A 27,981-nucleotide genomic window follows, 5' to 3' on the forward strand; every position below is an offset into this window, starting at 1 on the left:
CTTGAACTCTGTGGCCTTGAATTTTTCTGCGCTGGACTAGATCTCCAACTTCTCAACACTAGGGGGCAGGCCGAGATTAGAAGAGGGAACATTTTTTCTTTCCCTTTAGGTCAGTGGTTCTCAACCTTTGGTACTTTAGCATCAGCTGTGACCCCTGCTACGCCCCTGACTGACTAAATCAGCGTCTCCAGAGGGTGGGGCTCAGGCATCAGTAGTTTGGAAAATTGCCCAGAAGATGCCAACGTACAGTTAAAGGCAAGAATCATGGACCTGGAGCCGAGGCGCGGCAAAGTCACGGGGCCTGCAGCGAAGACGAATAACCAAGACGAGCTCTAAGGATCTGGCTGCACTTGACTCTCACGTCACGCCCTCGCCACGCTCAGTGGTGCGTTTAATCAACAATGGCGGGGTTAAGCCGGCCCCCTAGTTTGTAACGCGCTCCCCACCAGCTGATTGCGTCGGAAGCTCTACGGAACAGACTCCAGTTTCCCGCCAATGAGCGGAGTTGCAGGCGGAGCGGGGCCCCGCCTCCGAAGAGCGAAGACCCGCCCCCAAACCAAGCGGGCGGAGGGGCCCACCCCGGGAGGCTTGGCTGTCGGGGTGCGGTCGTGGAAAGCGAACTCTGGTTCCGCTGTCGTGCAGGCAGTCGCACGCGCTGTCGCACTCTCCTTTGCCTCTACTTCTCTCTGCCGACGGGCCTGCGGAGCGGGGGTCTCTGGCCGCGTGCGTGGAGGCAGAGCGCGATGAGGCGTGCGGTGCTTCGGTAAGTAGCTGGGGGGCGTCTACGCCTGTGTTCCGCTGGGTTAGCGGGCCAGGCGGGAGGTCCGGGCTGGCGGCTGGCGGGACGAATGCGTGGACATTTGGGCAGAAAGTGAGGCTGGGTGGGAAAGGGCTCCCTCCTCCCGCGAGCGCGCTTCACGGGCCTGCAGTCCACGGGGGGAGCACCGCCCTACCCACGTTAGTGTGTGCTGGCACTGAGTGTGATATTAAAAGCGAAGCGGCGCTTTACGGGAGGAAGTTGGGTGTTCCCTGAAATTCCTTTCCGTTTGGCCATTAGGGGTGTGGTTTGGGGGTAGCCCCTTTTAGAATGCTGGTATTTGGAGTACCACCTGAATTTTCCAGTACTTTGCGCTCCTTTAGGGCTAAGTGCTTGGCCTATTTGGACTCAGACTTAAGTGTGTTGTAACGTGGGCAGAGATTGTAAGGTACCTAAATGGGCTCTCAGAACTGTATGACCAGGACCCCCTGATGCTGATTGGAACTTGAGCTTTAAAGAGCAGCAAAGCAAGGGGAGGGGAGCCTTTGATTGGGTCACTTGGACGAGGAGGATACTATTTTGTTTTTGTCATCATTCCATCACTCCAGGGCACGTCTGGCTCTCTTCCAAACCCCTTCCCTGGCATCTATTTAAGTTCTTTTTTCATGGCTTCGTCCCAGGGGTCTCCCCGTTCTAGGTTCTGGAATCGTCCAGCTACAGGTGCGCGGGCCTCTCTGGTGTGGCCCATAGTGGTTCTGACACTGATTTCCATCAATTCTCTTGGGGGTCCCGGTTCTCTCTCATTATTCCTCTGGACCTTGCTATCAGTTGAGAAAGGTTCTCTGTGTGTGTGTGTGTGTCTTGTTTATGGCGCTTAACAAAATAAAAAAAAAAACAACCCTTCATTACACTGTTTGAAAACAGTTTGAAAGTTGGGTTAAAAGGACCACAGAAGGCTTTAGCTTGCATTGGACACGATGTGAAAGGCCCTCTATAAGTTCCACAGTCTTGCTCACGTTCTTTCTCCCAGGAAACCTTTCTGATCTCTTCTCCCCCAATTTGGAAGTCTTCTCTGCACTGAATGCCCATTCTTGTGAGTTCTACTGAACCTTAAGCAGGCACTCCTTTAGTGTCAATGAGTTCAGAGTATCTGAGATGATTAGGTTATTTGACTGGTGGGCAATCTTCCTAGCTTTCTTTTCTACTCACAAAAGAGCCACCTGAATTTGTTTAGTCTGTAAATAGAGGTGTTCCCTCAGAGTGGAGGGCATGAATGGCATTGCCTGTTATTGTACTGAACAGTCTTCCCAGACTCCCTCCCTAAGCTTGGGACCCAGAACAGAGCCAAGACACTTCTGTTCACACCTTCAGGTGACTTCTGTGACTCCCTAAGCAAGCAATGGAGAGGTTGGGCTCCTTGGTCTCCTTTCATTGGAAAGGTTCAGCTATAAAGGGTAGTGATAAGTGATTCTTCCTCTCCCTCCACCTCACTGCTACATATGTAGAGGGAAGTAGCTGAGATTGTGAAGAGCAATTGCGTGTGTGTGTGTGTGTGTGTGTGTGTGTGAGAGAGAGAGAGAGAGAGAGGGGGGAGGGGGAGGGAGAGAGAGGGATCAGAAGAACTGGGCTCTATCTACTTGACTGGCACTGGGAAAAGTCATCTAATTTGTGCAGGGGTGAGGGGCCTCAGGTTCTTCAGTAGGTTGGTCTGAGTCAGAATTTCTTAATATAGGGGCCTATGGGGGTGTCAAAAGGAGGTGGTCTATAAACCTTCTGAAATAGTATATATCATTTTTATATACCAGTTTTTCATCAGATTATCGGTAGACAGGATGCCAAATTGTAGTAGAAAGTTATCATAAGCTGAATGTTCACAGGATAATAGGAACTTGTTGTACCATGATTAGTGTAGTCAACAGTTTTTAATAAGTGTTCAACTTATGCCTTTGTTGTGTTACAGGGATATATTTCCAAATTTATCAGGACAGTATGCAAAGAGCAGGGCTGCAGGGCCACGGTTTTCGCAAATTTGGCCCAAGTGTTTTTTTATATTCATCAACTCCTTTTACTATCTCCAGCTGATTCGCCATTCAGAGATGGCCCGTCATGGCGCCTAGCTTGTGCTTTCTAAATTTCTGGTCCTTTTTGACTTTTAGGGGAGACTTTGGAGAAGGATGACTTTCTGGAATAATAATACCTAATTTTTTTGAGGATTTATCAGAGTATCAGGTTTAACATGTGTTAATTTCTTTATCCTTAGAGCTATCCTGTGGGATAGGTATTATTATTGTCCCTATTTTACAGATGAGGAAACTGAAGCTCTGCGAGGTTAACTTGCCCAAGTCACCCAGCTAACAAACAGCATGTTCATGCTCTTAACCTCTGTACTATACTGCCTTTCAGGCAGGATGGGATGGTTTTCATCACTCTTCAGAAAATGCTGCTGCTTAGGGTAACAAAACAAAAATGCTTGTGTATATGTGTATTTACCCAAATATGTGAGATGGTTATATACCTCCTGTTAGTTTGTTATGAGTGTTCAAAATATTTAGCTACTCAGAATCACATCTCATTTCTTATATTGGGAACATCTATTGCATCTGTTATAATTGCTGATATATTTAGGGCATGATTTCTTTTCCTCTCTCAGCTAACAGTAGCAATGAAAAATATTAGCTTTTCCCAGTGCGCTTTTTAAAACCTGATACATTCAGTTGCAGAATGCTAGTTTCTCAGAAGGCTGAATAAAGGGTTGTTTTCCTCAGGAAAGGATTTGAACCTACAGAAAATACATAAAATGAAATAGTGAGAAAAAAATTCAGATCCTGTTCTGAGAAAATGCAAATTAGAAGGTCAAGAGTTAGGAGAAGTGGAAAGTTTATTGTGAAAAGATAAATCCAAAATTTTTTAGAGAGGCTTATTAGCTATGTGATTAAAGAATAAACACAGAACCAAAACCCCAAACACTCCAACAAGCGGTCTGATCTTAGCGAATCAGACCGCTTAGCGGACCAGTAGGGATTGTGTCCCAGCTAGTGTGACGACTGGATGGCTAAGGAGCTAAAGTGACCATGAGCATGTGGTCATATTTATGCATTCTTTCAGTGAGATTAGTTGATTCGGTGAAAGGACAAGGCTTTGTTCTAGCAGCACAAATGTGGAGACTATGTGTAGGTCTCACCAAATATTTTTACTGAGAGACTTTTCTTGAACACTGTATATAATTCAGAAGAGAAATCTAAAGTGAAGTTGGGCTCTACAGACAATAAAAAATACAGTGGTACCTCAGTACTCATGAATTCATTCCGGAACTATGAGTGCCAAAACCAACAAGTACCGAACAACGTTGCATTTTCTCTTGCGGGATGGCATTGTGACTCATACAAGTTCTAGCAAGAATGACGAGTCCTGAGCAAGTGCCAAGTGCTGAAACATTTTTTTCTTGTCAATGCGAAGAGTTCAGGGTTTGAGGAGTTCTGAAGCCCACGAGTACAGAGGTATGACTAGATACTTTTTGTTTGGGGCAGGGTAGTCATCATTTGTCCTGGCATTAGGTAGTAAGAATTGGCTAGTAACTTGAGCTAGAATGAGTAACAGTATTTAGAGTTCGTGATGTCTTCAATGCCTTGCCTTCTTCAGCTGTGCTCTCAACAGATCAGTTTGTCAGTGCCTAATATTATGTGTGTGTTATCCATGATATCATAGTGTGTGATTAGGAGCCAGCACTTAAAGCAATAGTGAATCAAAGCCAGCTTAAGTAACTTATTTTGGGAGAATAGGGTAGGCGCATTTGGAGAAATAGCTTTTATTTTATTTGTTGGGGATTAGGAAATTTCTACCTAAGTCCAATAAGTACTCTATTTGAGTCTGGAAAGGGTTAATTTTGTTTTCAAAGTTGATTAACCTGTACTTGGGTTTATCTTATCTACTGAGGAAATATTGTGTGATAATGAACAAAATGAATGTTCATAATGAATTTACTCATTACCAGATTGATTCTGGGCTTCTGAAGCTAATGAAGTAGAAAGAGTAAAAGTAAATTCATTAAACCTGGTTGATATCTTTTATTTATTTTATGGATAGTTACCTAATTAGTCTTTGCTCTAAAGAAATGTTTGCTCTGAGACTGATGGTTATCAGAGGGGAGGAGCTTTGGGGGATTTGGTGATAAGAGTGAAGGGACTGGGAAGTACAAATTGGCAGTTACAGAATAATCACGGGGAAGGAAGTACAGCATAGGAAATATAGTCAGCAATGCAATACCCATGTATACTGCCAGGTGGGTACTGGAAATATCAAGAGGAACACCGTGCAAAGTATGTGATCGTCTAACCGCTATGCTGTACACCTGAAACTAATACAAAATAATATTGAATGTAAATTGTAACTGCAAAAATAAAATAAAATAAATATTTACTCTAGCTAGAGAGATAATTTATGGAGTAGCCTCATATGCAACTATGCATACACTTGAGAAACAAGTGCAGACTGCTACGAGTTAATGTACAGTACGGTAATGCACAGGGATAGTTTTGAGAAATACATTGTTAGGCGATTATGTTGTGTGAACATCATAGAGTGAACTTATACAAACCCAGATGGTATAGCCTACTATGCTCTTAGGCTATATGGGATGTCACCGTCATCCCAGATGTCAGTGGATGTCACCGCATGGTTCGTTGTTGACCAAGATGTTGTTATTTGGTGCATGACTATGTGCTAAGGATGTAGGACAGCCAAGTGCTTTGGGAGGAGGCGCAGGTCTTTGTGGTTGCCAGGAAAGAAGCCATGAAAATGACGCTAAGTGCTTTTTCTTGTTTTGTAGGCTTTGCACCTTGAGCAAGGGCCTGCTTACTCCTGGCAGAGGACTCACTCAAGGGTCCCAGAATCCTGAAAATCAGAGAGTCTTCCACATTCATGAAGGCAAGCATGGGTGTTTACTTTTCAGGCTCATGTGGTGAAAAACCCGGTTTTATTTGGGATGTGTGTATAGATACTTTAGCAGGGGTGTCAAACTCATTTTCACCGGCAGCCACATCAGCCTTGCGGTTGCCTTCAAAGGGCCAAAATAATTTTAGGATTGTATAAATACAACTACTCCTTAACTGTTAAGAAGTCGAAATTACATCTGGCCCTTTGAAGGCAACTGGGAGGCTGATGTGGTCCCCCGGTGAAAATGAGTTTGATACCCCTGCTTTAGGGCAAATGAGGCATACTAAAGGTAGATGTTTCATGCACTTCTCATTTATAAAATGACCAGGATAGCTGTGGGTAGAATTCTGAATTCACATTCAGCATTTGAGCTTTGGTTCCTGGGAACCTTGGGGGCTGAGCCCTTTTAGTTAATTGATTTCCATTTCCCGTGTGTAGGTTCTGAAGGGGAAGGCACAGAAAAAAGAAATCTAGTGCATAAGTAAGAGACGGATGCTTCAGCTGTACCAGCTGAATGCTCCCAGTGCAGTTTTGCTAGAGGGACCCTGTTTAATCCATGTTTAATTGAAATTCATTTCAGTTACTACTGCTAATCTGACATGCAAGCTATGGATGTTTATCAGTTTAGGAGTATTCATTGTAATTAAAATTGTGGCTTCTTTAAAAAGTCCACATAAATATATATGTATACATATAATTTAAAATCTACTTTCCTTCTTGGCCCTCAACACTGGCAAAAAGCAACACTGCTTTTTACACTGACTGAACTAGTAACAATCATTTCACGTTATCCAGCCCCAATAGTCTATATCCTGTTGGGCCTATTTTCTGTTTATTTTTTTATTCAAGGAACTCAGGAGGAAAAAAAATCAGAAATAAGACTATTTATGAATGGTTATTTTTCTAGTTCTCCATGATTTATTTGTAATTAGAGTTTGCACGAAATTTATGGTATATGACAATTGTTTGATAGAAAAATCAATGTTTTTTATGAAAGTTGAAGTGCATGTTAATCTAACGATATTTGGTTTTAATCAATTAGTTATTAAAGGACCATTAATTTCTTGTAACTGGAGTGTATATTTTTAAGTGCTGGGAAAAAAATGAACTAAATGCATTATTTGAAATACTGTAGACTTACGTTTTAGTTTTGAATTACTACTGCTTATCTAATTTATGTTTTCTTTATCCATATAGCATGTTCACCTATACACGTGAATCATGGTGTGTGTGTGTGGTAATTAGTATCAACTAAATGCTTAATTTTTTTTTGTACTAATTCTTTCTTCCATTTTTGAGCAGTGGGCATTAACTGAAATTGAATCACATTCTTTGCCTCTCCTTGATTTATGTCTTTGCTTCATTTTTCTGGCTTAAGCTTTTCTAACAACTACAATGGTATAAATATTCATATATGGGAAGGGGCTCCTACCCTTCATGACGGCATGGATGGAACTGGAGGGAGAGGCATAGGATTGAATGTGGGAGGTGAGAGTGGGTAGGGAAGGGGAGAGTAATGGAGGGATAATGGGGACAATGGTAATTGAACAGAAATTTAAAAAAAGAAAAAGAGATTATACAAAAAGAAACAAAAGAAATCAATTAGAATGATACTCAGATTTGGATATTATTGTTAGTGCCTGAACTAAGTCATTTGACCTACTTCCTATAAGAAGGTAGGTGGGGATTCTGTTCCTTGTATCTCCATCATAAAGGGTCTCCTGCTGACACTGAGTTATCCTTTTTTGTTTCTGTAAACCCTAGTGATTGGCATGAGGGTATTCTTTTCTGCACTAAGGAGACAATTGTTGTTTCAAGTTTTCAGGAAGCAGAGGCCTGATCTCTTCTCTCAGCCATTTTTGTGGCATTAAATGGAAATTCGTGGATCTTGAAAGCTTTCGAGCACATGAATCGCTTTTCATAGTTCTTGAGTTGCCATAATTCTGTTCTCGTATTTCTTTGTTTCAAGGGATGACCTCTTTATTTTTGTTTCAGTTCGAGATAAGTTGCGGGAGATAGTAGGAGCATCCACAAACTGGAGGTACGCGCTTCTGTGTATTCATTCCTTCATCCCTAAAGTGGTGTGCGAGGCTGCATCTGGGCTCAGTGGATGGTCTCATTCTAGGGATGGGGGGGCCTGTGTACGCAGGTGGGTTGAGAGGTATTTTTACTCCAAGGAGGAGATCAACATTCCGACATACTCGTCAGGTTTTGCATTATTGGCATGAGATAATGTGATTTATGTGAACTGTACTTTTTTCAAAGTGCATCCGGCTATATTACCTCACTGGTTCTCAACAAAATTGGTACAGGCTTCTGGCACACATTCCTATCCCCCTTTTTTGACATGGAAACTCAGAGAGATCAAATGATTAACCATCAGGGTTTGGGACTTGAACCCAAGTTTCGTTTTTTTTTTCTTCTCCTGATTCATGCAGCCTGACTCTTCATTGCTTCTTGTTAATTCACAGTTAACGAGGTTCCCATACGGTCTTTCTCTTTCAGCATTATTCTGCTGTAAAATAGGATAATACTCCTTTTAGTGCACAGAATTTTGAGGCTAAAATGAGATAAAAACAAAAAGTACAAGCGATCAGTCCTGGCTGGATAGCTCAGTTGGTTAGAGCATTGTCCCCATATGCCAAGGTTGTGGGTTCAACCCCTGGTCAGAGCATATAAAAAAATCAACCAGTGAATGCATAAATATGTGGAACAACAAATCGATCTTTCTCTCTTGCTTTCTCCTTCTCTTCCCTCCCCCATTTCTCCCTCTCTTTCTCTCTCCCTCCTTTCCTCTCTCTAAAATCAATCAATAAAAAAATTTTAAAAGTACAAGTGATCACTAGACATATAGTAATCTATTTTTGGTATAAAAATTTTGTAATGACTTTTTAACCCTCATAGAAACATTTCAATTTATTGAAACATAGGGAAAAAAGAATACCTATGTTCCCTCCATTTGGATTAGTTACTTACTAACATTTTCCCAGATTTGCTAATACACATATATTGGGCGAACTATTTCTAAGTCAATTATAGGTATCATGACTCTTCAGCATACCTCTCCAATAAAGAATATATTCTCCTATGTAACAAAATCAGTAGTCACGTATCTCCAACAAGCAAGACAGTCTGTTATATAATGAAATTGACAGCAGTTCCCTAATGGTATATTACTGATTTATATTTGTAATTTCTCAACTGCTCCTCAAATGTCTTTTATAGCTTTTAAAAAACACATGAAGATCCAGTAAAGGATTGCATATTGCATTTAGTGGTTATAACTCTTCAATCCCCTGAATCTAGAATAACAGACAGTTCTCCCTAACTCTCTTTTTTAAATCCCTATGAGCCTTACTTTAAAGGGGCCAAGCCATTTGTCTTGTGGAATGGTCCACATTCTGGATTTACCTGGTGCCGTTTAACTTGTTCCTCTATCCGATGTATTTTTTTGCAGGCTAAACCTTTAATGAATACTTCCTAATTGAAACTTAAAAAGACATCTTATTTAATGACATTGTCAACATTTTAGTTTCCTGTTCCCTTGTCTCTCCTCTTCTACCTCAGTTGTCTCTTCTTTTTCTTCCTTTTCTGTCTCCTCTTGTCCTTTTCCTGTTTGCCTTTTGCTCTGCTTTCTTTTGGATATACTCCATTTTTCCTCCTCTGTCTCTCTTTCCTGAAATTGAAGGCAGAGAGAGAGCAGGAGAGCGAGGGAGGGAGAGGGACAGGTGGAGGGGAGAGAGCGCATGCGCTAGCGTGCTTTGGGGCACAGAGAGGATGAGAACTGGCAAGGTGAGACATGGGAATACGTAACTCAGTGGCCGTGTTGCTATTTAACTCACATATGTGTATATACTATTGTGTCCATCTCCGTATTTTTAATTTGATTTCAAATATTCTATTCTTTGAATACACTTTTTGATGAGGATGAATATATGGTTCATTTGGGTATGTTTTTCTTATCTACTAACCTAAAGAATTTTAACAGAAAATTTTAATTGTACCAAGTAGCAGGTATGAAGTGGGGGAAGGAAGAGGAAACGAGTTAGGTCCAGACCTCCTCTTTTCCTCCTCTGATGGTGCCTGTCTGGCCTCTGTGTCACCGAAACTGTGGGGTAGCCCTGCTCCTGTGTTTCATGAAGCTTTCATCCTTTCTTCTCAGAGACCACATGAAAGCAATGGAGGAAAGAAAATTACTCCAGAGTTTTTTGGCTAAGTCACAGGAAGAACTGCCGCCTCGGAGAATGAAAGACAGTTATGTTGAAGTTCTCTTGCCTTTGGGCAGTCAGCCTGAATTACGAGAGAAATATCTGACTGTTCAAAATGCCATAAGGTAACATAGTACTACTTTTATTTGTGTTATTTATTTGTTTTCATTTATTTTCCTTTCTCTATTGCAGCTTTGAGGTATAATTCACACACTATATCATTCACCTATTTAAGTGTGCAGTTCTGTAGTTTTTAGTATATTCAAAGAGTTGTGCAAATATCACCACAGTTAATTTTAGAACATTTTTATGACCCTAAAGTGCGTTATTTTTACAGGGCTATCATCATGATTGTCATTTAATCCAGTTTTCTTTATTTCACAGATTTGGCAGGATTCTTGAGGATCTTGACAGCTTAGGAGGTACTGGTATTATTTTAGTATTTTTAAATAGATACTCAGAGCTGTACATTGAATCCTATGGCTACAAAGGGATTTTTAAATTCTTTAACTTGCACAGATGAGGATAGTCTAAAAGAACAGAAAAAGAAGGGTTACTACCTCTGAATTGTCATAATTTTATCCTGAAAATTTTGATTTCTATTTAACAGTTATAATCTGATTAATCCTCCTTTCCAATAACTTTTTGAAAAGTCTCAAAAGTTGCAAATAAGTACAAAGAATTGTTCTTCCCTAAATCATGTGAGAGTATGTTGCTGACATGCACATCACCCTCAAATATTTTCCTGTGTATTTCCTACAAGCAAGGACCTTCTCCTACATAACCACATTTAATGGTCAAAGTCAGGAAATTAACACTGGTACATTACACTGTCTAATCCTCAGACCCCATTCAACTCGCACCTGTGGGCCTTTATAGCAGAAGGATCCAGCTCTGAATCACATGTTGCATTTAGCTGTCGTGTCAGGAATAGTTTCTGAGTCTTTCCTTGACTTTCATGACCTTGCCACTTTTGAAGATTATAGGCCACTTCTTTTGTGGACTTTCTCCCAATTTCGGTTTGTTTGATGCTTCCCCAAGATTAGATTCAAGACATGCATCTTTGGTAGGAATGTCACAGAAAGGATACATCTTACCAAGTGGTGCATAATTCTAATTTGTTCCATTACCACGATGTTAACCTTGATTCCTTGTTGAAGGCAGTGTCTGCCAGACCTCTTCACTGTAAAGTTATTCTTTTCCCCTTCGTAACTAATAAGTACCTTGTGGGGAGGCCCTTCGAGACCTTGTAAATATCCCATTCCTCAGACTTTCAACTTATTACTTTAAAATCAATATGGACTCATGGGTTCCTATTTATTGAGTGGGTTATAATACGTTACTTCATCTGTTTTGATGCTCAGATTGTACCAGACTGTCCTAGTCCCTTCAGGCTGGCTTTTGTGTGTGTGTGTGTGTGTGTCTGTGTGTGTGTGTGTGTGTGTGTTTTAAATTTAACATACACTTTTTTTTTAAGATTTTATTTATTTATTTTTAGAGAGGGAAGGGAGAGAGATAGAGAGAGAGAGAAACATCAATGTGCGGTTGCTGGGGGTTATGGCCTGCAACCCAGGCATGCACCCTGGCTGGGAATCGAACCTGGGACACTTGTGTGTGTTTTTTTTTTAAGATTTTATTTACTTGGGTGGGTGGGCTGGATTGGGAGTAAAAGGGAGAAAACTGTACTTGAACAATGATTAAAATAAAATTTAAGAAAGATTTTATTTATTTATTTTTAGAGAGGGGAAGGGAAGGAGAAGGAGAGAGAGGGAAACATTGATGTGCAAGAGAAATATTGATCGGTTGCCTCTCACACACCTCCAACTGGGAACCTGGCATGCAACCCAGCCATATGCCCTGACTGGGACTCAAACTGGTGACCTTTTAGTTTACAGGACAGCACCAAACCTACTGAGCCACACCAGTCAGGGCCGTGGTTTTTTAAATTTTTAAAAAAGATTTTTATTTATTTATTTTTAGAGAGAAGGGGCGGGAGGGAGAGAGGGAGCGAAACATCAGTGTGTGGTTGCCTCTCATGCATCCCCCACTGGGGACCTGGCCCGCAAGCCAGGCATGTGCCCTGACTGGGAATTGAGCTGGCAACCCTCTGGTTTGCAGCCTGCAGTCAATCCATTGAGCTAGACCAGCCAGCGCTTTTATTTATTTATTTATTTTTGGGATGTGTTCCCATCATTCTTTGAGCACTTCCTATCTTTCTGACATGGCAAGATGTTCTAGGTTTACTTGTGCTTTCCCTGCCCTTGTCCTGGAATCAGCCAAATCTCTAAAGAGCCCTTGTTCTTTTTAATGGCGAATGACATTTAGAAACCAAGATCTGGGAGCTAGAAGTGGTCATTGCTGCTCGGCTGTGACTGCTCCCTTGCCCCTCCATTGAATGAGCTGGGGATTATATGCACTCACAGATTTACCTCTGTGTTTATCTATCTGTTTCTCTATGGAAACCATGAGTTCACTGATAACTCCAATTCAGCACCACAGCTTCCTTCTTATTTCTTCCCCTTTCGTATTTGTTAATTCCCTTCTCCAGCTGACTCCATCATCCTTAATACATTTATGTATTTGGCCGCTTCCCCTGGATGTAGCCAATTTCACCTCCCTGCCCACCCCGAGCCCCTCATTGAGACTCCCTTCACCTCACTGGGGTTCTACTCCATGCCAGGTCCCCTTCCGCAGGTCACGTGGTCACCTTCCTCATTGTGCTCAGGGTGCAACATGCTGAGCTGTTGCTCTCCTTGCCTCTCTGCATGTCCTTCTGACCCCACTTGGGTTTCAGCACCCTACTCTGGGCCACCTTGCTTGCTCCTGCCTAATTACTTATAGAATGAACTGCTGGGAAAGGGTTTAAATAAAGAAAGGCTCTAATTAACTTTAAAAATACAGATAGAACTCAACTGTGAGGCTCATACCTAGCTACTTGTTTTTCTTCAGAGTAAATAAACGTGGTTAAAATTTCCTATTAACCTTTTAAAAGTTAAACACATATATTTGACTTTGGTTTACTCAAGTGTCCCTAAATATACAAACTCGCCTGCCAATACTCTGTTTTTCCTTCATTACATTCTGTTGATGGCCAATGCCTTTCACCTGTTTACTTGCTTCTGTTCCTTCCGTTTCTTTAAGGAACTTGCCTTATCACATATTTAAATCTCTTTTAAAATGAAAACTATGTGAAATTCCCTTCCCAATAACACTCTCCAGCTGTCTTTCTCCCTCACTTCAGAGCTAAGTGAGGGAGAAAGAATTCCCTTTCTAATTCTCTCTGGAAAGAATTCGGAAAAAAAAATCATTTCCTCTCATTGCTCCGTACCCTGACCTCCTGTTATTTCTCAGCCTGCCATGTTCTGGCTTCTGCTCCTCATGCCACTGAACTGCTCTGGCCAAGCACTCCATTGGCTGCCTCATTGCATGATCTTCTGGGCACTTTTTGGGGCTTACTCAGACCCTCTGTGGCGCCTGATGTACTCAGACTTCTCCTGGGGCTTTGCTGCCTTTCTTTCTGCCTCTCTGGTTATTGATTCCTAGTCTCCCACGTAGGCTCCTGTTTCTCTGTTGATTCCTTAAATGTCGCTTATTCCCGGGGTTTTGTCTTCTGCCCCCTCCCTTTTTTTTTGGTTACCTGCGCATTCTCTAGAAATAATCTCATTTACTTCCCGTGCTTTAGTTGCTATCAGTATGGGGCATACTTAGGAAGGTACTTTACCTGGCCTGCTTTTCTGAGTTCCAGACCAACTTGTCCTCCTCTGTGCTAGACGTCTGATGGGCTATAGGGTTCTTAAATTCAACCTGTTGAAACAGCCCCTTCTCCTCTTCCTGTATTCTCTTTTTCAGTGAATGGTACATCATCTTCATTCATGCCAGCTGGAAACCTGGGTTTAGTCAAGCCTTATCACGTCTCCCTGCTCCTTAGCTCTTGGATCTTTCCTGTTCTCTTCATTTCCACTACTATTGCCATGGGTCAGATGCATCTAGTTTCTTTTCTGGGTACCATAAATGCTTTTTTTTTAAAAGACACATTTATTTATTTATTTATTTTTGGATAGAGGGGAAGGGAGGGAGAAAGAGAGGGAGAGAAACATCAGTGTGTGGTTGCCTCTCACACTCCCCTTACTGGGGGCCTGGCCCACAACCCAGGCATGTGCCCTGACTGGGAATCGAACCAGTGACCCTTTGGTTCACAGGCTGGCACTCAATCCACTAAGCCAAACCAGCCAAGGTCATAAATGCTTTTAAATGGAGTTTCTTTCCATTAGCCTCTCATTCCCCCAGTACATCTTTTAGCAGGTGCATGGATGGAAGGATTTATTGTCACTCAGCAAATACTTATTGTTCACAGACCTAGTCCTGAGGGTTGATACACATTTGAATGAATCATGGAGGAAGCAGGGAGGCCACTAAATACAGAAGCATAATACAACTTTCAATGAATTGATGATTGTGAGGTACATAGAACCATGTTTGGCACAGACAAATACTTGTTAAAATATGAAAGATACGCAGATAAGCACAGGGTGGTGTAGGAGCCGAGGGTGTTGTGGGGAAGGCTGCATAACTCTGAGTGAAATAATTGCTTCATGATTAGGGAAGAGTCAGGAGGAAAATAGGTAGCTGAGTTTTTGTAATTGTTTTTCTTTTCTGAAAATGTCTGATGCTGTCAGAGTCATGCGCTGGGGTCTTTTCCTGATTCTGGCACTGTGTCTCTGTGGAGTGGTGACAAGCCACCTGGTGGGCCTGGGCTTTGGGCTTCAGTTTCCTCACCAAATCTAAAACTGATTGGGCAGTTAGATTAGAGGATCCCTAAAACTTTTCAGTGTATAAAGTCTTGGGTCCTAGGGTATGACCACCAGTGGAACATGGGGGATTGGGTCTTCGAAACAAGGTAAGACTTTTTAAAAAAGATTTTATTTATTTACTTTTAGAAAGAGAGGAAGGGAGGGAGAAGGAAGGGGAGAGAAACATCACTGTGCGAGAGATACATCCATCAGTTGCCTCTCACATGCCCCTAACTGGGAACCTGGCCCGCAACCCAGGCTGGCCCAGTGTGCCCTGACTGGGAATTGAGCTGACTGTCCTTTGGTTCACAGGCCAGTGCTCAATCTCCTGAGCCACACCAGCCAGGGCAAGCAAGATAAAACTTTTTATAGATTTCAGGGAGTGAATTGTAAATGTTGAGAAATAATTTTGCTTTGCCTTTATTTGTTCTCTTCTCTTTTCCTACAGTTCTTATTTGCTACATGCACACCAAAATGCATTCGACTAAGATGTCTCCTTTATCAATAGTTACAGCTCTGGTGGACAAGATTGGTAACCAATAATTATTTTCTATGCATACTTAGAATTCTTAATAATTGTAAGATGTTATTATTTTAAAAAATCATTTTGTATTTTTCAGTTACAGTTGACATACAATATTTTATTAGTTTCAGGTGTACACCCCAGTGATCAGACATTATATAACTTACTAAGTGTTCTCCCTGATATTTCCAGTACCTACCTGGCACCATACATAGTTATTAGAATGTTACTGACTCTATTCCCTCTGCTGTACTTTACATTCCCATGACTATTCTGTAACTGCCACTTTAATTACAAGATATTACTGAAATTAGAGAAAATATTTTCTTTTTATGGGGGAATTTTTATGTACATATGCATGTGGAAATGTCTAGAATGCTATATACCAAAATATTATCATTCGGATGGAAAGAATTTAGCATGGTTCCAGTTTTATTTTTTATATTCTTTGCATTGCCTATGTATTTTTCAGAAAGACACACAGCTGTCTTTGGTATATTCAAAAAGTCATTATGTGCGGGAGCCAAAAAAAGAAATGTAGTGGAATTTACCAGCATTTTAAATTCCACTTACAGCACAGAAAATTCTGGGTGCAGTTTGAACGCAGATTGATTTTCTCTTTTGCAGATATGCATAAGAAGTGCCTAAGCCCAGAACAGGACATCAAGTTCAGTGGCCACGTTAGCTGGGTTGGGAAGACATCTATGGAAGTGAAGATGCAAATGTTCCAGGTGTGTAAGCGCCCACAGATTGCCCGCTTGTTCCAATGCTGGTCAATTCCACTACATTTCTTAGTGAAAGAAAAACTTATTTATTGACGTGTCCTTAGACACACAGCTTACCAGCTCCAGAGAAACGATTGGAAGTTCGGGTCACAAAATTGGTGGGTTATGAACATCCTCCTCCTAGACAAAGATTGACATGTTACTTGGTGCGTATTGCTTTCACATCATCTCAGCTCCACGTTAGAGTACTTGTTTCTGTGTTTGTCTGGAGAATTTCACAAAAGTCTGAGTTGTGTTAGGCATGAATGGGATTGCTCACTGTGCGAGTTTCCTAGGGCTGCTGTAACAAAGCACCATGAACTGGTGGCATAAAATACCAGAAATTAATTGTCTCACAGTTTTGAGGCTAGATGTCCAAGATCAAGGTCTCAGAAGGACCATGCTTCCTCTAAAACCTATAAGGGAGAATCATTCCCTGCTTTTTCCCCTGCTTTTGATAGTTTGCTGCCAATCCTTGGCATTTCTTAGCTTGTAGCTATAACACTGCAGTTTCTGCCTCCATTGTTACATGGCTTATCTCCTTGTGTGTCTGTGTCTCCGTGTCTCTTCTTGTTTTGCTTTATTTTTATTTTTTAAAGACTTTATTTATTCATTTTTAGAGAAGGGGGAAGAGAGGGAGAGAAACATCAATGAGTTGCATTTTACACACCTGCAACTGGGGACCTGGCCTGCAACCCAGGCATGTGTCCTGATTGAGAATCGAACTGGCAACCTTTCAGTTCACAGGCCAGTGCTCAACCCACTGAACCACACCAGCCAGGGCTCTCTTCTCTCTTTATAATAACATCATTAATATTGGATTAGAGCCCACCTTACTCCAGTATGACCTCATTCTTACTGATTGTATCTGCCACAACTCTACTTCCAAATAAAGTCGTGTTTGTAGATCCCAAAGGGTTAGGACTCAGACATACCTTTTTGGGGGACACAGTTCAACCCAGAATCGTCACTTAGACTGTACAGCAGTTAGAAACAGTCTCTCTAGCGAGCAAAACACAGGATAGCTTTTATAAAGAAATAAGCAATTTGACAAGAAAAACTACCTCAAAGAGGATGATAGCACAGAAATCAAATAATTCAGCGTATGTCCAAGATTTCATTGTGAAAACTTAAGAATGACTAACTTGTGCCCAGGTATTCAGTAGACCTGTTTTTCAGATATATTTTTTCTGTTATGGAATTATGAAGCACTTCACCTTTTGGAAATGTCTGAAGCTTGCTCTGCAGTAATTAAATTATTGGTGAAAATAGTTGAAGTGTTTTTTATATGATGCTGTGTCTAAGCATTTGGATCCTGTAACTCCCATGTAGTTGTAAATGACAGTAATACTGGTTTTTTAAATTTTTTTTAAGATTTTTATTTATTTATTTTTAGAGATGGAAGGGAGGAAGACAGAGAGAGAGAGAGAGAGACATCAATGTGCGGTTGCTGGGGGTCATGGCCTGCAACCCAGGCATGTGCCCTGACTGGGAATCGAACCTGCGTTGCTTTGCTTCGCAGCCCGTGCTCAATCCACTGAGCTACGCTAGCCAGGGCAGTAATACTGTTTTTAAAACAAACATACCCTAAGTTGTTGGGGATGCTGCTGTGAGTTGTCCACATACTTTTTTCATCTTCATGGCTGATTCCTAGCCTGCTCAGTGCCATGTGCAGTGGACTGCAGGTGCAGGGCCAGCTCTCTAGGGAATCTTGAGATTTTGAATCTTGGACAAGTACGTTGACAAAGAAATACAGGAATTATTGGGAGGAGAGAGCCAGTGAAAATCGGTATGTCAGGCAAGTACACACTTTTGTTTTAAATTTGCATGTCTCCCTTGCTCTTTTGCCCAGTAATTCATTACCTGAGTGATCCTTTCTATTCCAGAAAGGGAGCTTGGTGATAGGTGCCCTGCCTCTGGTTTGAGTGCACGTAGGTTCAAATCCCAGTTCTGCTGCTTATTAGCTGTGTGACTGTGGGTAAATCATGTACCTTCTCTGGGCCTCTGTTTTCTTCAGGGCACTGTGGAAATAGTGGTAGCACCACCTTGTATGGTGTGGTATAGGTGAAATGGAAAACAGCCTACCTCTCTGAAGAATTTGATACATTGCCTGTCACACAGTATTAACATTAATGTTAATTTATTATCATCACTGTGGAGATGGTCCCAGATCTCTATTCCGGGCTGGACCTTCAGACCTCCCTCTCTGAATACCTGTCCTATCTCCACCGACATGGGCTCTGACTCCCTCCAGTCCAATGTGTTTCAAATTGAGCGTGTCAGCTTCCTTTCTAATCCTGATCTTTCTCCAGTTTTTCCCCTTTGCCAGCCTCCTGGTTTCCCAGTTCTAAACCTTTGTGGTAGCTTAAGTTTTTCCCTTTCCTGTGCAGCCTTTTGCCAAGTCCTGCAGATTCATCCCCCTCAGCAGCTCACCAGGGTCCTTTCTTCCTCTTCCCCTTGGCTCTTGTGTTCTAGTCAAGCCCTCACTGCCTCTTGTGTGAATACCCGAGCTGTCTTTTAATTAGTCTGCCTGCCTCTAGCCTGTTCTTGCTCTCTGTTAATTTTACACATTTTTTATCACATCTCCCAAAGCTGATTTTACATCACATCATTCCTCTAAAACTGCCCTGACTGGTATGGTGCAGTGAATTGAGTGCCAGCCTTCGAAACAGGGAGTTGCTGGTTCGATTCCCTGTTGGGGCACATGCCTGGGTTGTGGGCCAGGTCCCCAATTGGGGGCGCATGAGAGGCAATGACACATTGATGTTTCTCTCCCTCTTTCTCCCTCCCTTTTCCTCTCTCTAAAAAGAAAATAAATAAAATGTTTTTTAAAAAAACACCTTCATTGACCATTATCTGTGCACTAAAGTCTAAACTCCTTTGACTAAGATCAAGGGTGCTCTTAGTTAGGATCGAGGGTGCTCTGTAAACTAGCTCCAACCTACCTTTCTGTCTAGATTCCTTCCAACATCATTCAGGTACTTTCTTAGAGCCCACTGCTGGACACTTGGAACATCCTGAGAGTAGGGACTTGTTCGTCTTTGCATTCCCAGTGCTTGGTGCTAGTAGGTGTTCATTATAATTTAACAGCAAGCAAGTGGCCGAGCATCATCACCTAGGCTTTTTCCTCTGCCTAAAATCCCTGTGTTCTGGCTCTGCGCAGCCACATTCCACTTGTGCTTCCAGGTCACTCCATACTTGAACCCTTCCCCGGGCCTCCCAGCTCCCTGTACCTGTTCCCGCCCACGATGCCTTCTTCAGTACCCTGCTCCTCAGAGCTGCGGAGCAGCATGTTTTCTCTTCCTCTAGACCATGTGCTCCTCAACCTCAGGACGTGGGTATGAGTCACCTAGCCCACCTCCCAACATCGACGCATTTAACAGTCGCTTAGCAGTCATTTATTACATGCCTGTCCTGTGCTAGATGTGCAGGCATGCGCAAAACATAGTTCCATTCTATTGGAGTTTATATTCTGGCAGTTCTCAATAGTGACCTGCCTCAGTTCGCTCGTCGGCAGTCATTGGCCAGGTATCTGCTATCTGCCAGTCTTTATGCTAAGCGCTTGGGGCACAAGTGTGAGTGAAAATGGTCTTTGTCCTCAAGGAACTCATGGTACAGCAGGGCGGCAGCCACGTAAAGAAATGGTCATGATTTAGTATGTGAAGTATTATGCAGTGTTTCTCAACAGGGACACGATTGGCATTGTATGTGGGAAAATTCTTTGTTCTGCAGGACTGTTCCCTGCATTGTGAAGTATTCAGCTCCTTGCTTACCCCTGTTCCACTAGTAATGTCTCCCAAGCCATGTGGCAACACAGACCAGCTCTACATGTTTCCAAATGCCCCCCTACAGGGATGGGCAGGTGAGAACCAGTATCAGGAGAGGACTTTTTTTCCGTTTAGCTGGCAGACAAAGGAAGGAATGATGAACTGTGCCTGGGGCGCAGGGATGGGTATTGCTCTCTGGGCCAGGAGGAGTTTGTGCGGAAAGCAGCCGCTTGGGAGGTATTAGGCAAGGCAGAGGAGGTGTTTGATAGCACGGTCCAAGGTGTTTGACAGAATGGTCCGTTCTAGGACTTCCAAGTTGTCAGCCTCACTGGGGGGGAAAGGTGCAGCTGTGAGGGAGTGTTTGTGAACAGCTGGAGAGGAATCTGAGCTCTGTGGTGGAGGGCTTTTTGTACTGGGCCAACAGGCTTAGAGCAGATGCCAGAAGAAAGTTGAAGGGAAAGGTACTAGGGCCTGACCAGGCATTAGTGATTGCATACTGGTGATGAGGAAGGAACTGAGCATTAGGTTATGATAGGATTTTATGATGTGATTGTCCTGGAAACACACATTTCTAAGGGATAAAGAAACACCTTAAAACCTCAAAGGCTTGTGCATTATGAATATTTGGCTTAATCCACAGGATTATCACTGATCTTTCTCCTTCTTGGGAGCCTAGGACCTGGGCTTGGCTAAGGAATCCTAAGCATGTGCTGGTAGTTGGCACACTAAGGTTCCCTGAAAATACTAGAATCTGTGAGCGCAGCAGGAGGTCCACCTGGCTCTGTGTGCCCTTCGTAGGACAGGTAGGCCTGAAGGAAGCCAGAGTTCTGCATGAGGCAGGTCAGTGAAATGATGCAGAAGGTCCCTCTGGAACTCCAGCCCCTGGGTCACAGTCATGCGTAGTTCTAGAGCCTGTGGTTTGCGTCTGTCCCAGCATTTTGCGCAGTGCACTGTTGGGGATTTTGGGGTGTCTTTCTCCTGCTGGGCCACAGGCTCCTGGTCATGCTGCCATCCCCACCCGGAGCCTAGTTCTGTGCCTGGCAACTCAGCAGCTGGTGGTTCATGAATGCGCTTCTCTTTTTCTAACTGCAGCCTTTTTCAAAGCATGTGTGATGACTGTTCTAACTGTAGGTTTCCCCAGGAAATGCATTTCTTACATCTGCATTTTCTTTCCTTTGTTCTTTAGTTACATGGCAATGAATTTTGTCCTGTTTTGGAAGCAACATTTGTAATGGTGGCTCGTGATTCTGAAAATAAACGGTAATTGTTCTTTTTTTTCCTAATAAATCATTTTGAAAAATTTCCAAGATACATAATACTGCAGAGAAGAGTATGAGGTGGATGTCTATGTACTTATTATCACCTAGACTTAAGAGTTTTAACATTTTTGCCATATTTCTGTTTTTAAAGTATATTATTTTCTTTATAATATTTTAAAGCAAATCCCTTGCCGTGGCTGGTATAGCTCAGTGGATTGAGTATGGGCCTGTGAACCAAAGGGTCACCAGTCCAATTCCCAGTCAGGGCACATGCCTGGGTTGCAGGCAAGGTCCCCAGTAGGGGAAGCATGAAAGGCAACCACACTCTGAAATTTTCTCCCTCTCTTTCTCCTTCCCTTCTCCTCTTTCTAAAAAATAAATAAGTAAAATCTTCAAAAGAAGTAAAGCAAATCCCAGATATAATGACATTTTACTTCTACATACTTTAGTGTAGGCATCTCTGTAAAAATGAGGATATTTTCTGAAATAACTATATTACCAGTAGGATACTTAACTAAAATACTAATAAATTCTTAGTATATTCCAACAGTTCATATACAGTTTTCCCCAAATATCTTTTATGATTTGTTCAAGTTAGGGACCGAAAAAGGTCCCTATATTACATTTGATTTTTATGTCTTGTAAGCCTGTTTTGTTGGTTAATGGCTTTATTGAGATATAATTCACCCATTGAAAGTATTCAGTTTTATGGCTTTTAGTGTATCACAGATCACGGAGTTGTGTGGTTTGTAAAGTCTCTTTAACACCAGAGCAGCTGTGTGTCCCTACTGCCCCCTCATTGTTTTATCAACTTGTTGAAAGGCCGGATTGGTTCTTCTATACAGTGTCCAACTTTCTGGATTTGTCTGATTGCTTCCTCATGGTCTTGTCTTTTCTTTTTCTTTTTTTTTTTTTTTTGGCAAGAATACTTCATAGGTGATCCCCTCGGTGTATCTCATATCTCATATTGCATCTTATCAGGAGGTATAGGTTGTCTTACTCATGGTGAGGCTAAGGTTGATGTATGTGTTCAAGTACTGACAGACTGATCTTTCCACTGTAAAGTTCAGTTTATCTGCTTATGATCAGGAATGATCTACAGGGCAGAGTACAGTGCAGGGTCCAGAGTATACCTCCTCCTCCTGCACACAGCTCCCTATCACTCTTTCTCCAGGGCTCTTAATGTCCTTTATTGATCATTGCTTTAATCATGTGGGAGTTGTAAAGTGATTTTCAAGTTCTGTCATTCCTTCAACATTTATTAGCTGGAGTTTGGTTTCCCTTATGAACTAGGGCAATTTGGTTTGTAAAGGGAAGTCAAGACTAATGTTTCATTGCTGCCCTTTATTTACACATTTACAAAATAACGAGATGGTTAATTAGCTAGTGATGACTTGGTTTTTCTACTTTTTTTGCTTTTTAAAAAAGTATCATTGTAGCCCTGGCTGGTGTGGCTCAGTGGATTCAGCACGGGCCTGGGAACCAAAGGGTCGCAGGTTCGATTCCCAGTCAGGGCACATGCCTGGGTTGCGGGCCAGGTCCCTGGTAGGGGTTGCGCAAAAGGCAACCACACATTGATGATTCTCTCCCTCTCTTTCTCTTTCCCTTCTCCGCTGTCTAAAAATAAAGAAAGAAAATCTTTTTTTGAAAAAGTGTTATTGTGAATTCATGGATTTTAATCTATAAATACATTTTTCTGAATTGCAGCCGTTGCTCTTGCTGCTCGTAGTTTACCATATGGTCTTTGGTCAGTGAGAGTTCCTTTAAGCTGGCTCATGTAACAAGCTCTTTTGACATTTCCCCATTAGTCTTTAATAGCTGCCTGCTCTCTGGTGCAAGGTCATATCTTGGGCTTATCTTACCCATTTCCTGCCCCAGGCCTAGAATCAGCCATTTCTCCCAGGAGTCCTGGGGTTCCTATAAGTGGGAACTGGTATTTAGAGTCTAACTCTGGGCTCTCGAACTGTGTGTTGTTACTAGTTTTTCATTGTGTCTAGGCCTTTTCAGTGGATAGAGCTTGGATATGTGTTATAAAGCAAACAACCTCATGAATTTATACTGTCATTTTCAAGTCAGGTTTAATTGTACAGGCTTTAACTAATATTTGGCTTCATACTTCATTTTTTTCTCTTAAATTGAATTCTTGGTTCCAAACAATAGTTACACGTAAGGCCTTCAAATGGGAAAAAACTGACCTGACTGTGTGTGTGGGAGTGGGGTGGGGGAGTGTTAGAGGATTCCTGTTTGTACAGGGTAGAGTCTAGAGGCCAGTGAGAAGTCACCTTTGTGTTAAAAACCTGGAGTTAGGAGTCTGCGATGAGAAGTCATTTCTGCTGTGTGGAAAGCTGACATGGAAAATTCTGTCAAGGTTGAAAAAAAAATAACTTGGTGACTGACATGAGTGAAGAATACACCCATCTAGTCTAAGTCCTTCCATCAGCCCAGCCGACCTGCTTGCTGCTCCTGGTGCCTGGCTGGGGGCTCCTTTGCCAGCATTAGGGGGCATTAAAGCTCCTGGCTCAGCTGATGTATTTCAGTTTTCCAAGCTGCCATTTCAGTTCTTGTGTTTTCCTTTGTTGTTGCATCAAACTTTTGGACCACCACAGTGAAATCCTCTCTTCCTTTTTGCTCAGTTTTTTATTCTAAAACGTTTGACACCTACAGAAAAATGGAATAATGCAATTAACACCCATATGTCCTTCACTTAAATTCACCAGTTAACATTTTACCACCCTTCCTGCACTGTGTATAAATACACACGTATACACATTTCCACCCTGAATCATTGGAGACTATTTCACCCAGAGATAGTTCAGCATGTATCCCCTAGAGAGTAAGGTAATTCTCCTACATAACCTCAATGCTTTTATGAGACCCAAGAAATTTAACAGCGATATCATTGTGTTATCTAATATATGATCCATTTTCAAACTTTGCTAGATGTCCCTAAAATATCCTTTATAGCTTCTTCCCCTAAGGCAGTATCTGATCAAGGATTGTGTGTTGCAGTTGGTTACCCTGTTTCTTTAAAATAGTCTCCTTGCCATTTTCTATCTTTTAAGACATTGCCAATTTTTGAAGAGTCTGTTCCAATTGTGTTGCAGAATGTTCTACAACCTATTTTGACTGTTTCCACATAATTAGAGTCAAGGTGAAACATTTTGGTAGCAGCCCTGTCCTGTTTATAATGTGACCTTTCTACTGTAAAGATAAGTCTGTAACCAGAAGCCTCCCCTAGTGGTTCCAGAGTTTTTGTGTGAAGCAGCCAGTAAGCATTACTCAAATTGACCAGCAAAGAATTTAAAAGTAGTAGGTAATTGTTCATCTTTCATTCTTATTGGATATAACATTTTATTTATTTATTTTTAAAGATTTTATTTATTTTTAGAGAGGGGGAAGGGAGGGAGAAAGAGAGGAAGAGAAACATCAGTGTGTGGTTGCCTCACATGTGCCCCCCACTGGGGACCTGGCCTGCAACCCGGGCATGTGCCCTGACTGGGTATCAAACTGGTGACCCTTTGGTTCACAGGCTGACATTCAGTCCACGGAGCCACACCAGCCAGGGTTGGATATAACATTTTAAACTATATTCTTTGTCTTCTCTTCAGGTCGGCATTTGTAAATCCACTCATCGCTGAAGGCCCCAAGGAAGAAGAGCTCTTTAGACAAGGAGAATGTATATTAATTTATTTATAATATAAACTTTTAAAAGCACTTTACTGCAGAGGATATTATTTAAGAGTATCTGTGGGCTCCTCATACCAATCAAGTGTCTTACTCATGCCGATGAATTTCTTGAAATTAAAAATAACTTATTTTTTTTGTTCCATGAAGTCCATACTTGGAACGGTTTTATCGATCAGCCAGTATTTATTAGTTGAAGTAATTTTTTGTCATTTTTAATGAGATGGGAAATGTATCTTGATGAAATCACTGCTAGTTGGGGCTCTAGGTCAAGGTGATGACAAGCGCTTTTACACTGAGGTGATAGTTTCCATGTGAAGGCAATGAATCACTGAAAGTTTTGGGGAGGTATAGGTACAGTTTCCAGTGGGATGTTTGCAGCCTGGAAATACTGTCTTTGTAGGATCCCAGGCAGCCCAGGTCGGGAACCCCAGTGTGCAGTGGGACCCGCCTGACCATCGCTTCTTATTGCCCCATGTTTCAGTGAATAAGGGGAGAAGGGTGGCCTTTAGCTCCGCGTCATTACTGAAAATGGCTCCCAGTGCTGAAGAGAGGATGACCATACACGAGATGTTTCTTAACACGCTGGATCCAAAGTAAGTTAGGCTGGTGAGATTCCACATTGGGAAAGTGTGGAAACCTTGGCCTCCTCTAAAACCAGGCTTGCCTGAGCATTTTCAGAATTGTTTGCAAATAGTTTACTTTTCAGCAGCAAAACTATGGCCTTAACAAGGTTTACTGAGTGTGTGTTTGTACAGGACTATAAGTTTTCGAAGTCGAGTCTTGCCCCGTAATGCAGTGTGGATGGAGAATTCAAAACTGAAGAGCTTGGAAATTTGCCACCCTCAGGTATTGTGGTTTAGTGGAGATTCTTCTAAATAGGATAACTTGCATCTCGGTAGTCATCTGCAATTTAATTGCTTTAAACTGGCCTCTCTTCTTTGCATTGTTAATTCCTTTGTTCTATGTAGATGGGTGACCGTGAGCATGTGTTTCTTTAAAAAAAAGATTTTATTTATTTATTTTTAGGGAGAGGGGAAGGGAAGGAGAAAGAGAGGGAGTGAAACATCAGTGTGTGGTTGCCTCTAGCACACCCCATACTGGGGATATGGCCCGCAACCCAGCCATGTGCCCTGACTGGGATTTGAACCCGTGACCCTTTGGTTCGCAGCCTGTGCTCAATCCACTGAGGTACACCAGCCAGGGCTCTTGTATTTCTTAACATTCATTTTTATGCCCTATAGGAGAGGAACATTTTCAATCGGATCTTTGGTGGTTTCCTTATGAGGAAAGCATATGAACTTGGATGGGCTACTGCTTGTAACTTTGGGTGAGTCAGATTTAAGGTAGTCTTAACTTCTGAGAAGCAATTTTTAATGCTGTTGAAATGCAACTTTTTTTTTAACACACCCGCGAAAGAAAAAGTATGTGTGTGCTCCAGAAGGAGCCTGCTGAAATGAGACATTCTGGACCAGTCTGGATGTGTCGGGAAACTTTTTTTTTAAATATGACACTAGTACCAGCTAAGTTTAATCCTTATTGTAGAAGAATGTTACTCTTACTAAGTAAGCTAGTACATTACAGGCGTACCTTGTTTTATTGTACTTCACAGATGTTGTGGTTTTTATAAATCAAAGGCAAGACCCTCCACCAGCAAAAGGTTATGACTCACGTTATTTCAATGCTTACTTTATTCTTTGATTGAAGTTGAGCTTCAGCCAGTTGTTAGGGAAAAAATAGAGATCCTTAGAATTTTGCATTGACCCCGAATTCTGCCTCTCCCAATAGTGGTTCCCGACCATTTGTAGTAGCAGTGGATGATATCATGTTTCAGAAACCTGTTGAGGTCGGATCCTTGCTGTTCCTTTCTTCCCAGGTAGGTGTGCGACAAGATAAAATACAATTTTTTATCATTTGGGCCCAGAAGAGAAACTTTTGTATTATAATGCTCCTGCTCCTCTTACCACTGCCCCGTTCCCTCTTCCCAATGTGACTGACTGACTGGCCGTCACACCCATAATCTCTTAGGTTTGCTATACTCAAGGCAATTACATTCAAGTCAGAGTCCACAGTGAAGTGGCCAACCTGCAAAATAAAGAGCATACAACCACCAATGTCTTTCATTTCACGTTCATGTCGGAGAAAGAAGTGCCCCTGGTTTTCCCCAGAACATACGGAGGTAAGCAGCGTGATTGCTTGTCCCTAACAAAGGGAAGGACTTTTAAAGAAATTTCCCCCTTTTAAGATTGTTGCAGGAAGCATGCTGACGCATTTTAGCTCAAAAGCATCTCCTTAGGGGATTGTCTTTTGAGGCTCTGCAGCCCTGAAGGCCAGGATGCTTCGTGGCCCGCAAGCAGCTGTGGCGGCTCTGCTGGCCCACCTGTTGTCTGAAGGGCTGGCGCCAGCTGCAAGCAGCCAGTGGCGCTCAGACTGGTCCAGAGGAGAGGGGCAGGAGTCGAGACCCGCTCCCTCGGGAACCTTGCACAGCCCTGGCCCAGCAGTGCTCGCCGGGCACCAGTGTTGCGTTCTCATCACCATCCCAATGTTCCCGAGTAGGCCTGTGTCTGTAGCATGCTTTTCTGAGGCACTGTAAGTTCCTCCTCGGTTCTCTCTCTTGTGTTTCAGAGTCCATGTTGTATTTAGATGGGCAGCGGCATTTTAACTCCATGAGTGCACCGGTGACCTTGAGAAATGACTACCTTGTGGAGCCGTAGGGAAACCCACGCTTGGTGAAGACCACCCTTTCTCAGTGACATAGAGCCTAATGAAGGCCTCATCACGTGTATTGGTTTTAGTGTTTATGCTCATCCTCCACAGAGAAAAGAATGTATTCCACTTTTTAGGGTGATTACAAATGCAGAGTGAGAGAGTGGCGGGGTGGGGCACAGAGAGAGAATTATTAAATAATAAACACTTTCGAAACAATTTAAATTGTGAACCCGCTGTGTCGCTTCCTGTCTACTGAAGGCATTAGAACAAGTGCCTTTTCACACCATTGAAAACAATTCTTCTCTTAAACATGTCGTGGACTACGAGTGTATACATGGCTTCTTGCCAAGGCATTTGAAGGACATTCTTTATGGCTGACCTTCGCTGCAGTTCCCGTGCGTCATCTAAATCCCCTCATCCCCACCTGATTCCTTTGTGGTTTGCCTCCCTCTGCTTCCCATCTTTTATTGTTAGCAGAGGCAGACGAAAGGTTGGGGTGAAGGGATTTGATGAAGGATGTGGCATTACAAAAGGTTTGTGGGAAGCTTTAGACCTCAAGTCATAAGCGGAGGTGTTCAGAGTTGAGCC

At 42.3% G+C, this 27,981-nt stretch overlaps 1 protein-coding gene across 4 annotated transcripts; it reads left to right on the top strand.

Moving 5' to 3' along the window:
- Positions 1–518: 518 nt before the first annotated feature.
- ACOT9 (acyl-CoA thioesterase 9) lies at positions 519–27,615 on the top strand. Of its 4 annotated transcripts, XM_045855962.1 has the most exons (17): positions 519–763; positions 5,583–5,680; positions 6,887–6,913; positions 7,685–7,730; positions 9,852–10,022; positions 10,282–10,319; positions 15,136–15,219; positions 15,838–15,941; positions 16,040–16,141; positions 20,928–21,001; positions 24,609–24,676; positions 25,169–25,280; positions 25,443–25,533; positions 25,929–26,014; positions 26,473–26,560; positions 26,713–26,863; positions 27,310–27,615. In XM_045855962.1, exons 1-17 carry the CDS (start codon positions 744–746, stop codon positions 27,396–27,398), a joined length of 1,449 nt encoding a protein of 482 aa, XP_045711918.1. In that variant the 5' UTR covers positions 519–743; the 3' UTR covers positions 27,399–27,615. The 4 variants fall into 4 exon arrangements, with proteins under 4 accessions (XP_045711918.1, XP_045711919.1, XP_045711920.1 ...); XM_045855963.1 differs by lacking the exon at positions 6,887–6,913 and having other exon boundaries at positions 520–763; XM_045855964.1 differs by lacking the exon at positions 16,040–16,141 and having other exon boundaries at positions 526–763.
- Positions 27,616–27,981: the final 366 nt, after the last annotated feature.

The sequence above is a fragment of the Phyllostomus hastatus genome, unplaced genomic scaffold (assembly GCF_019186645.2).
Source record: "Phyllostomus hastatus isolate PE091 unplaced genomic scaffold, TTU_PhHast_1.1 phas_scaffold_12, whole genome shotgun sequence".
Classification (NCBI taxonomy): Eukaryota; Metazoa; Chordata; class Mammalia; order Chiroptera; family Phyllostomidae; genus Phyllostomus; species Phyllostomus hastatus.

Bases quoted from the DNA above. Each gene is read 5' to 3' on its own strand.
- ACOT9 (XM_045855962.1), top strand. From the start codon at position 744: ATGAGGCGTGCGGTGCTTCG. The intron at 5,681-6,886 runs GCAAGCATGGGT...TTATCCATATAG, and splicing joins AGTCTTCCACATTCATGAAG to CATGTTCACCTATACACGTG. The intron at 26,561-26,712 runs GTAGGTGTGCGA...ATAATCTCTTAG, and splicing joins TGCTGTTCCTTTCTTCCCAG to GTTTGCTATACTCAAGGCAA.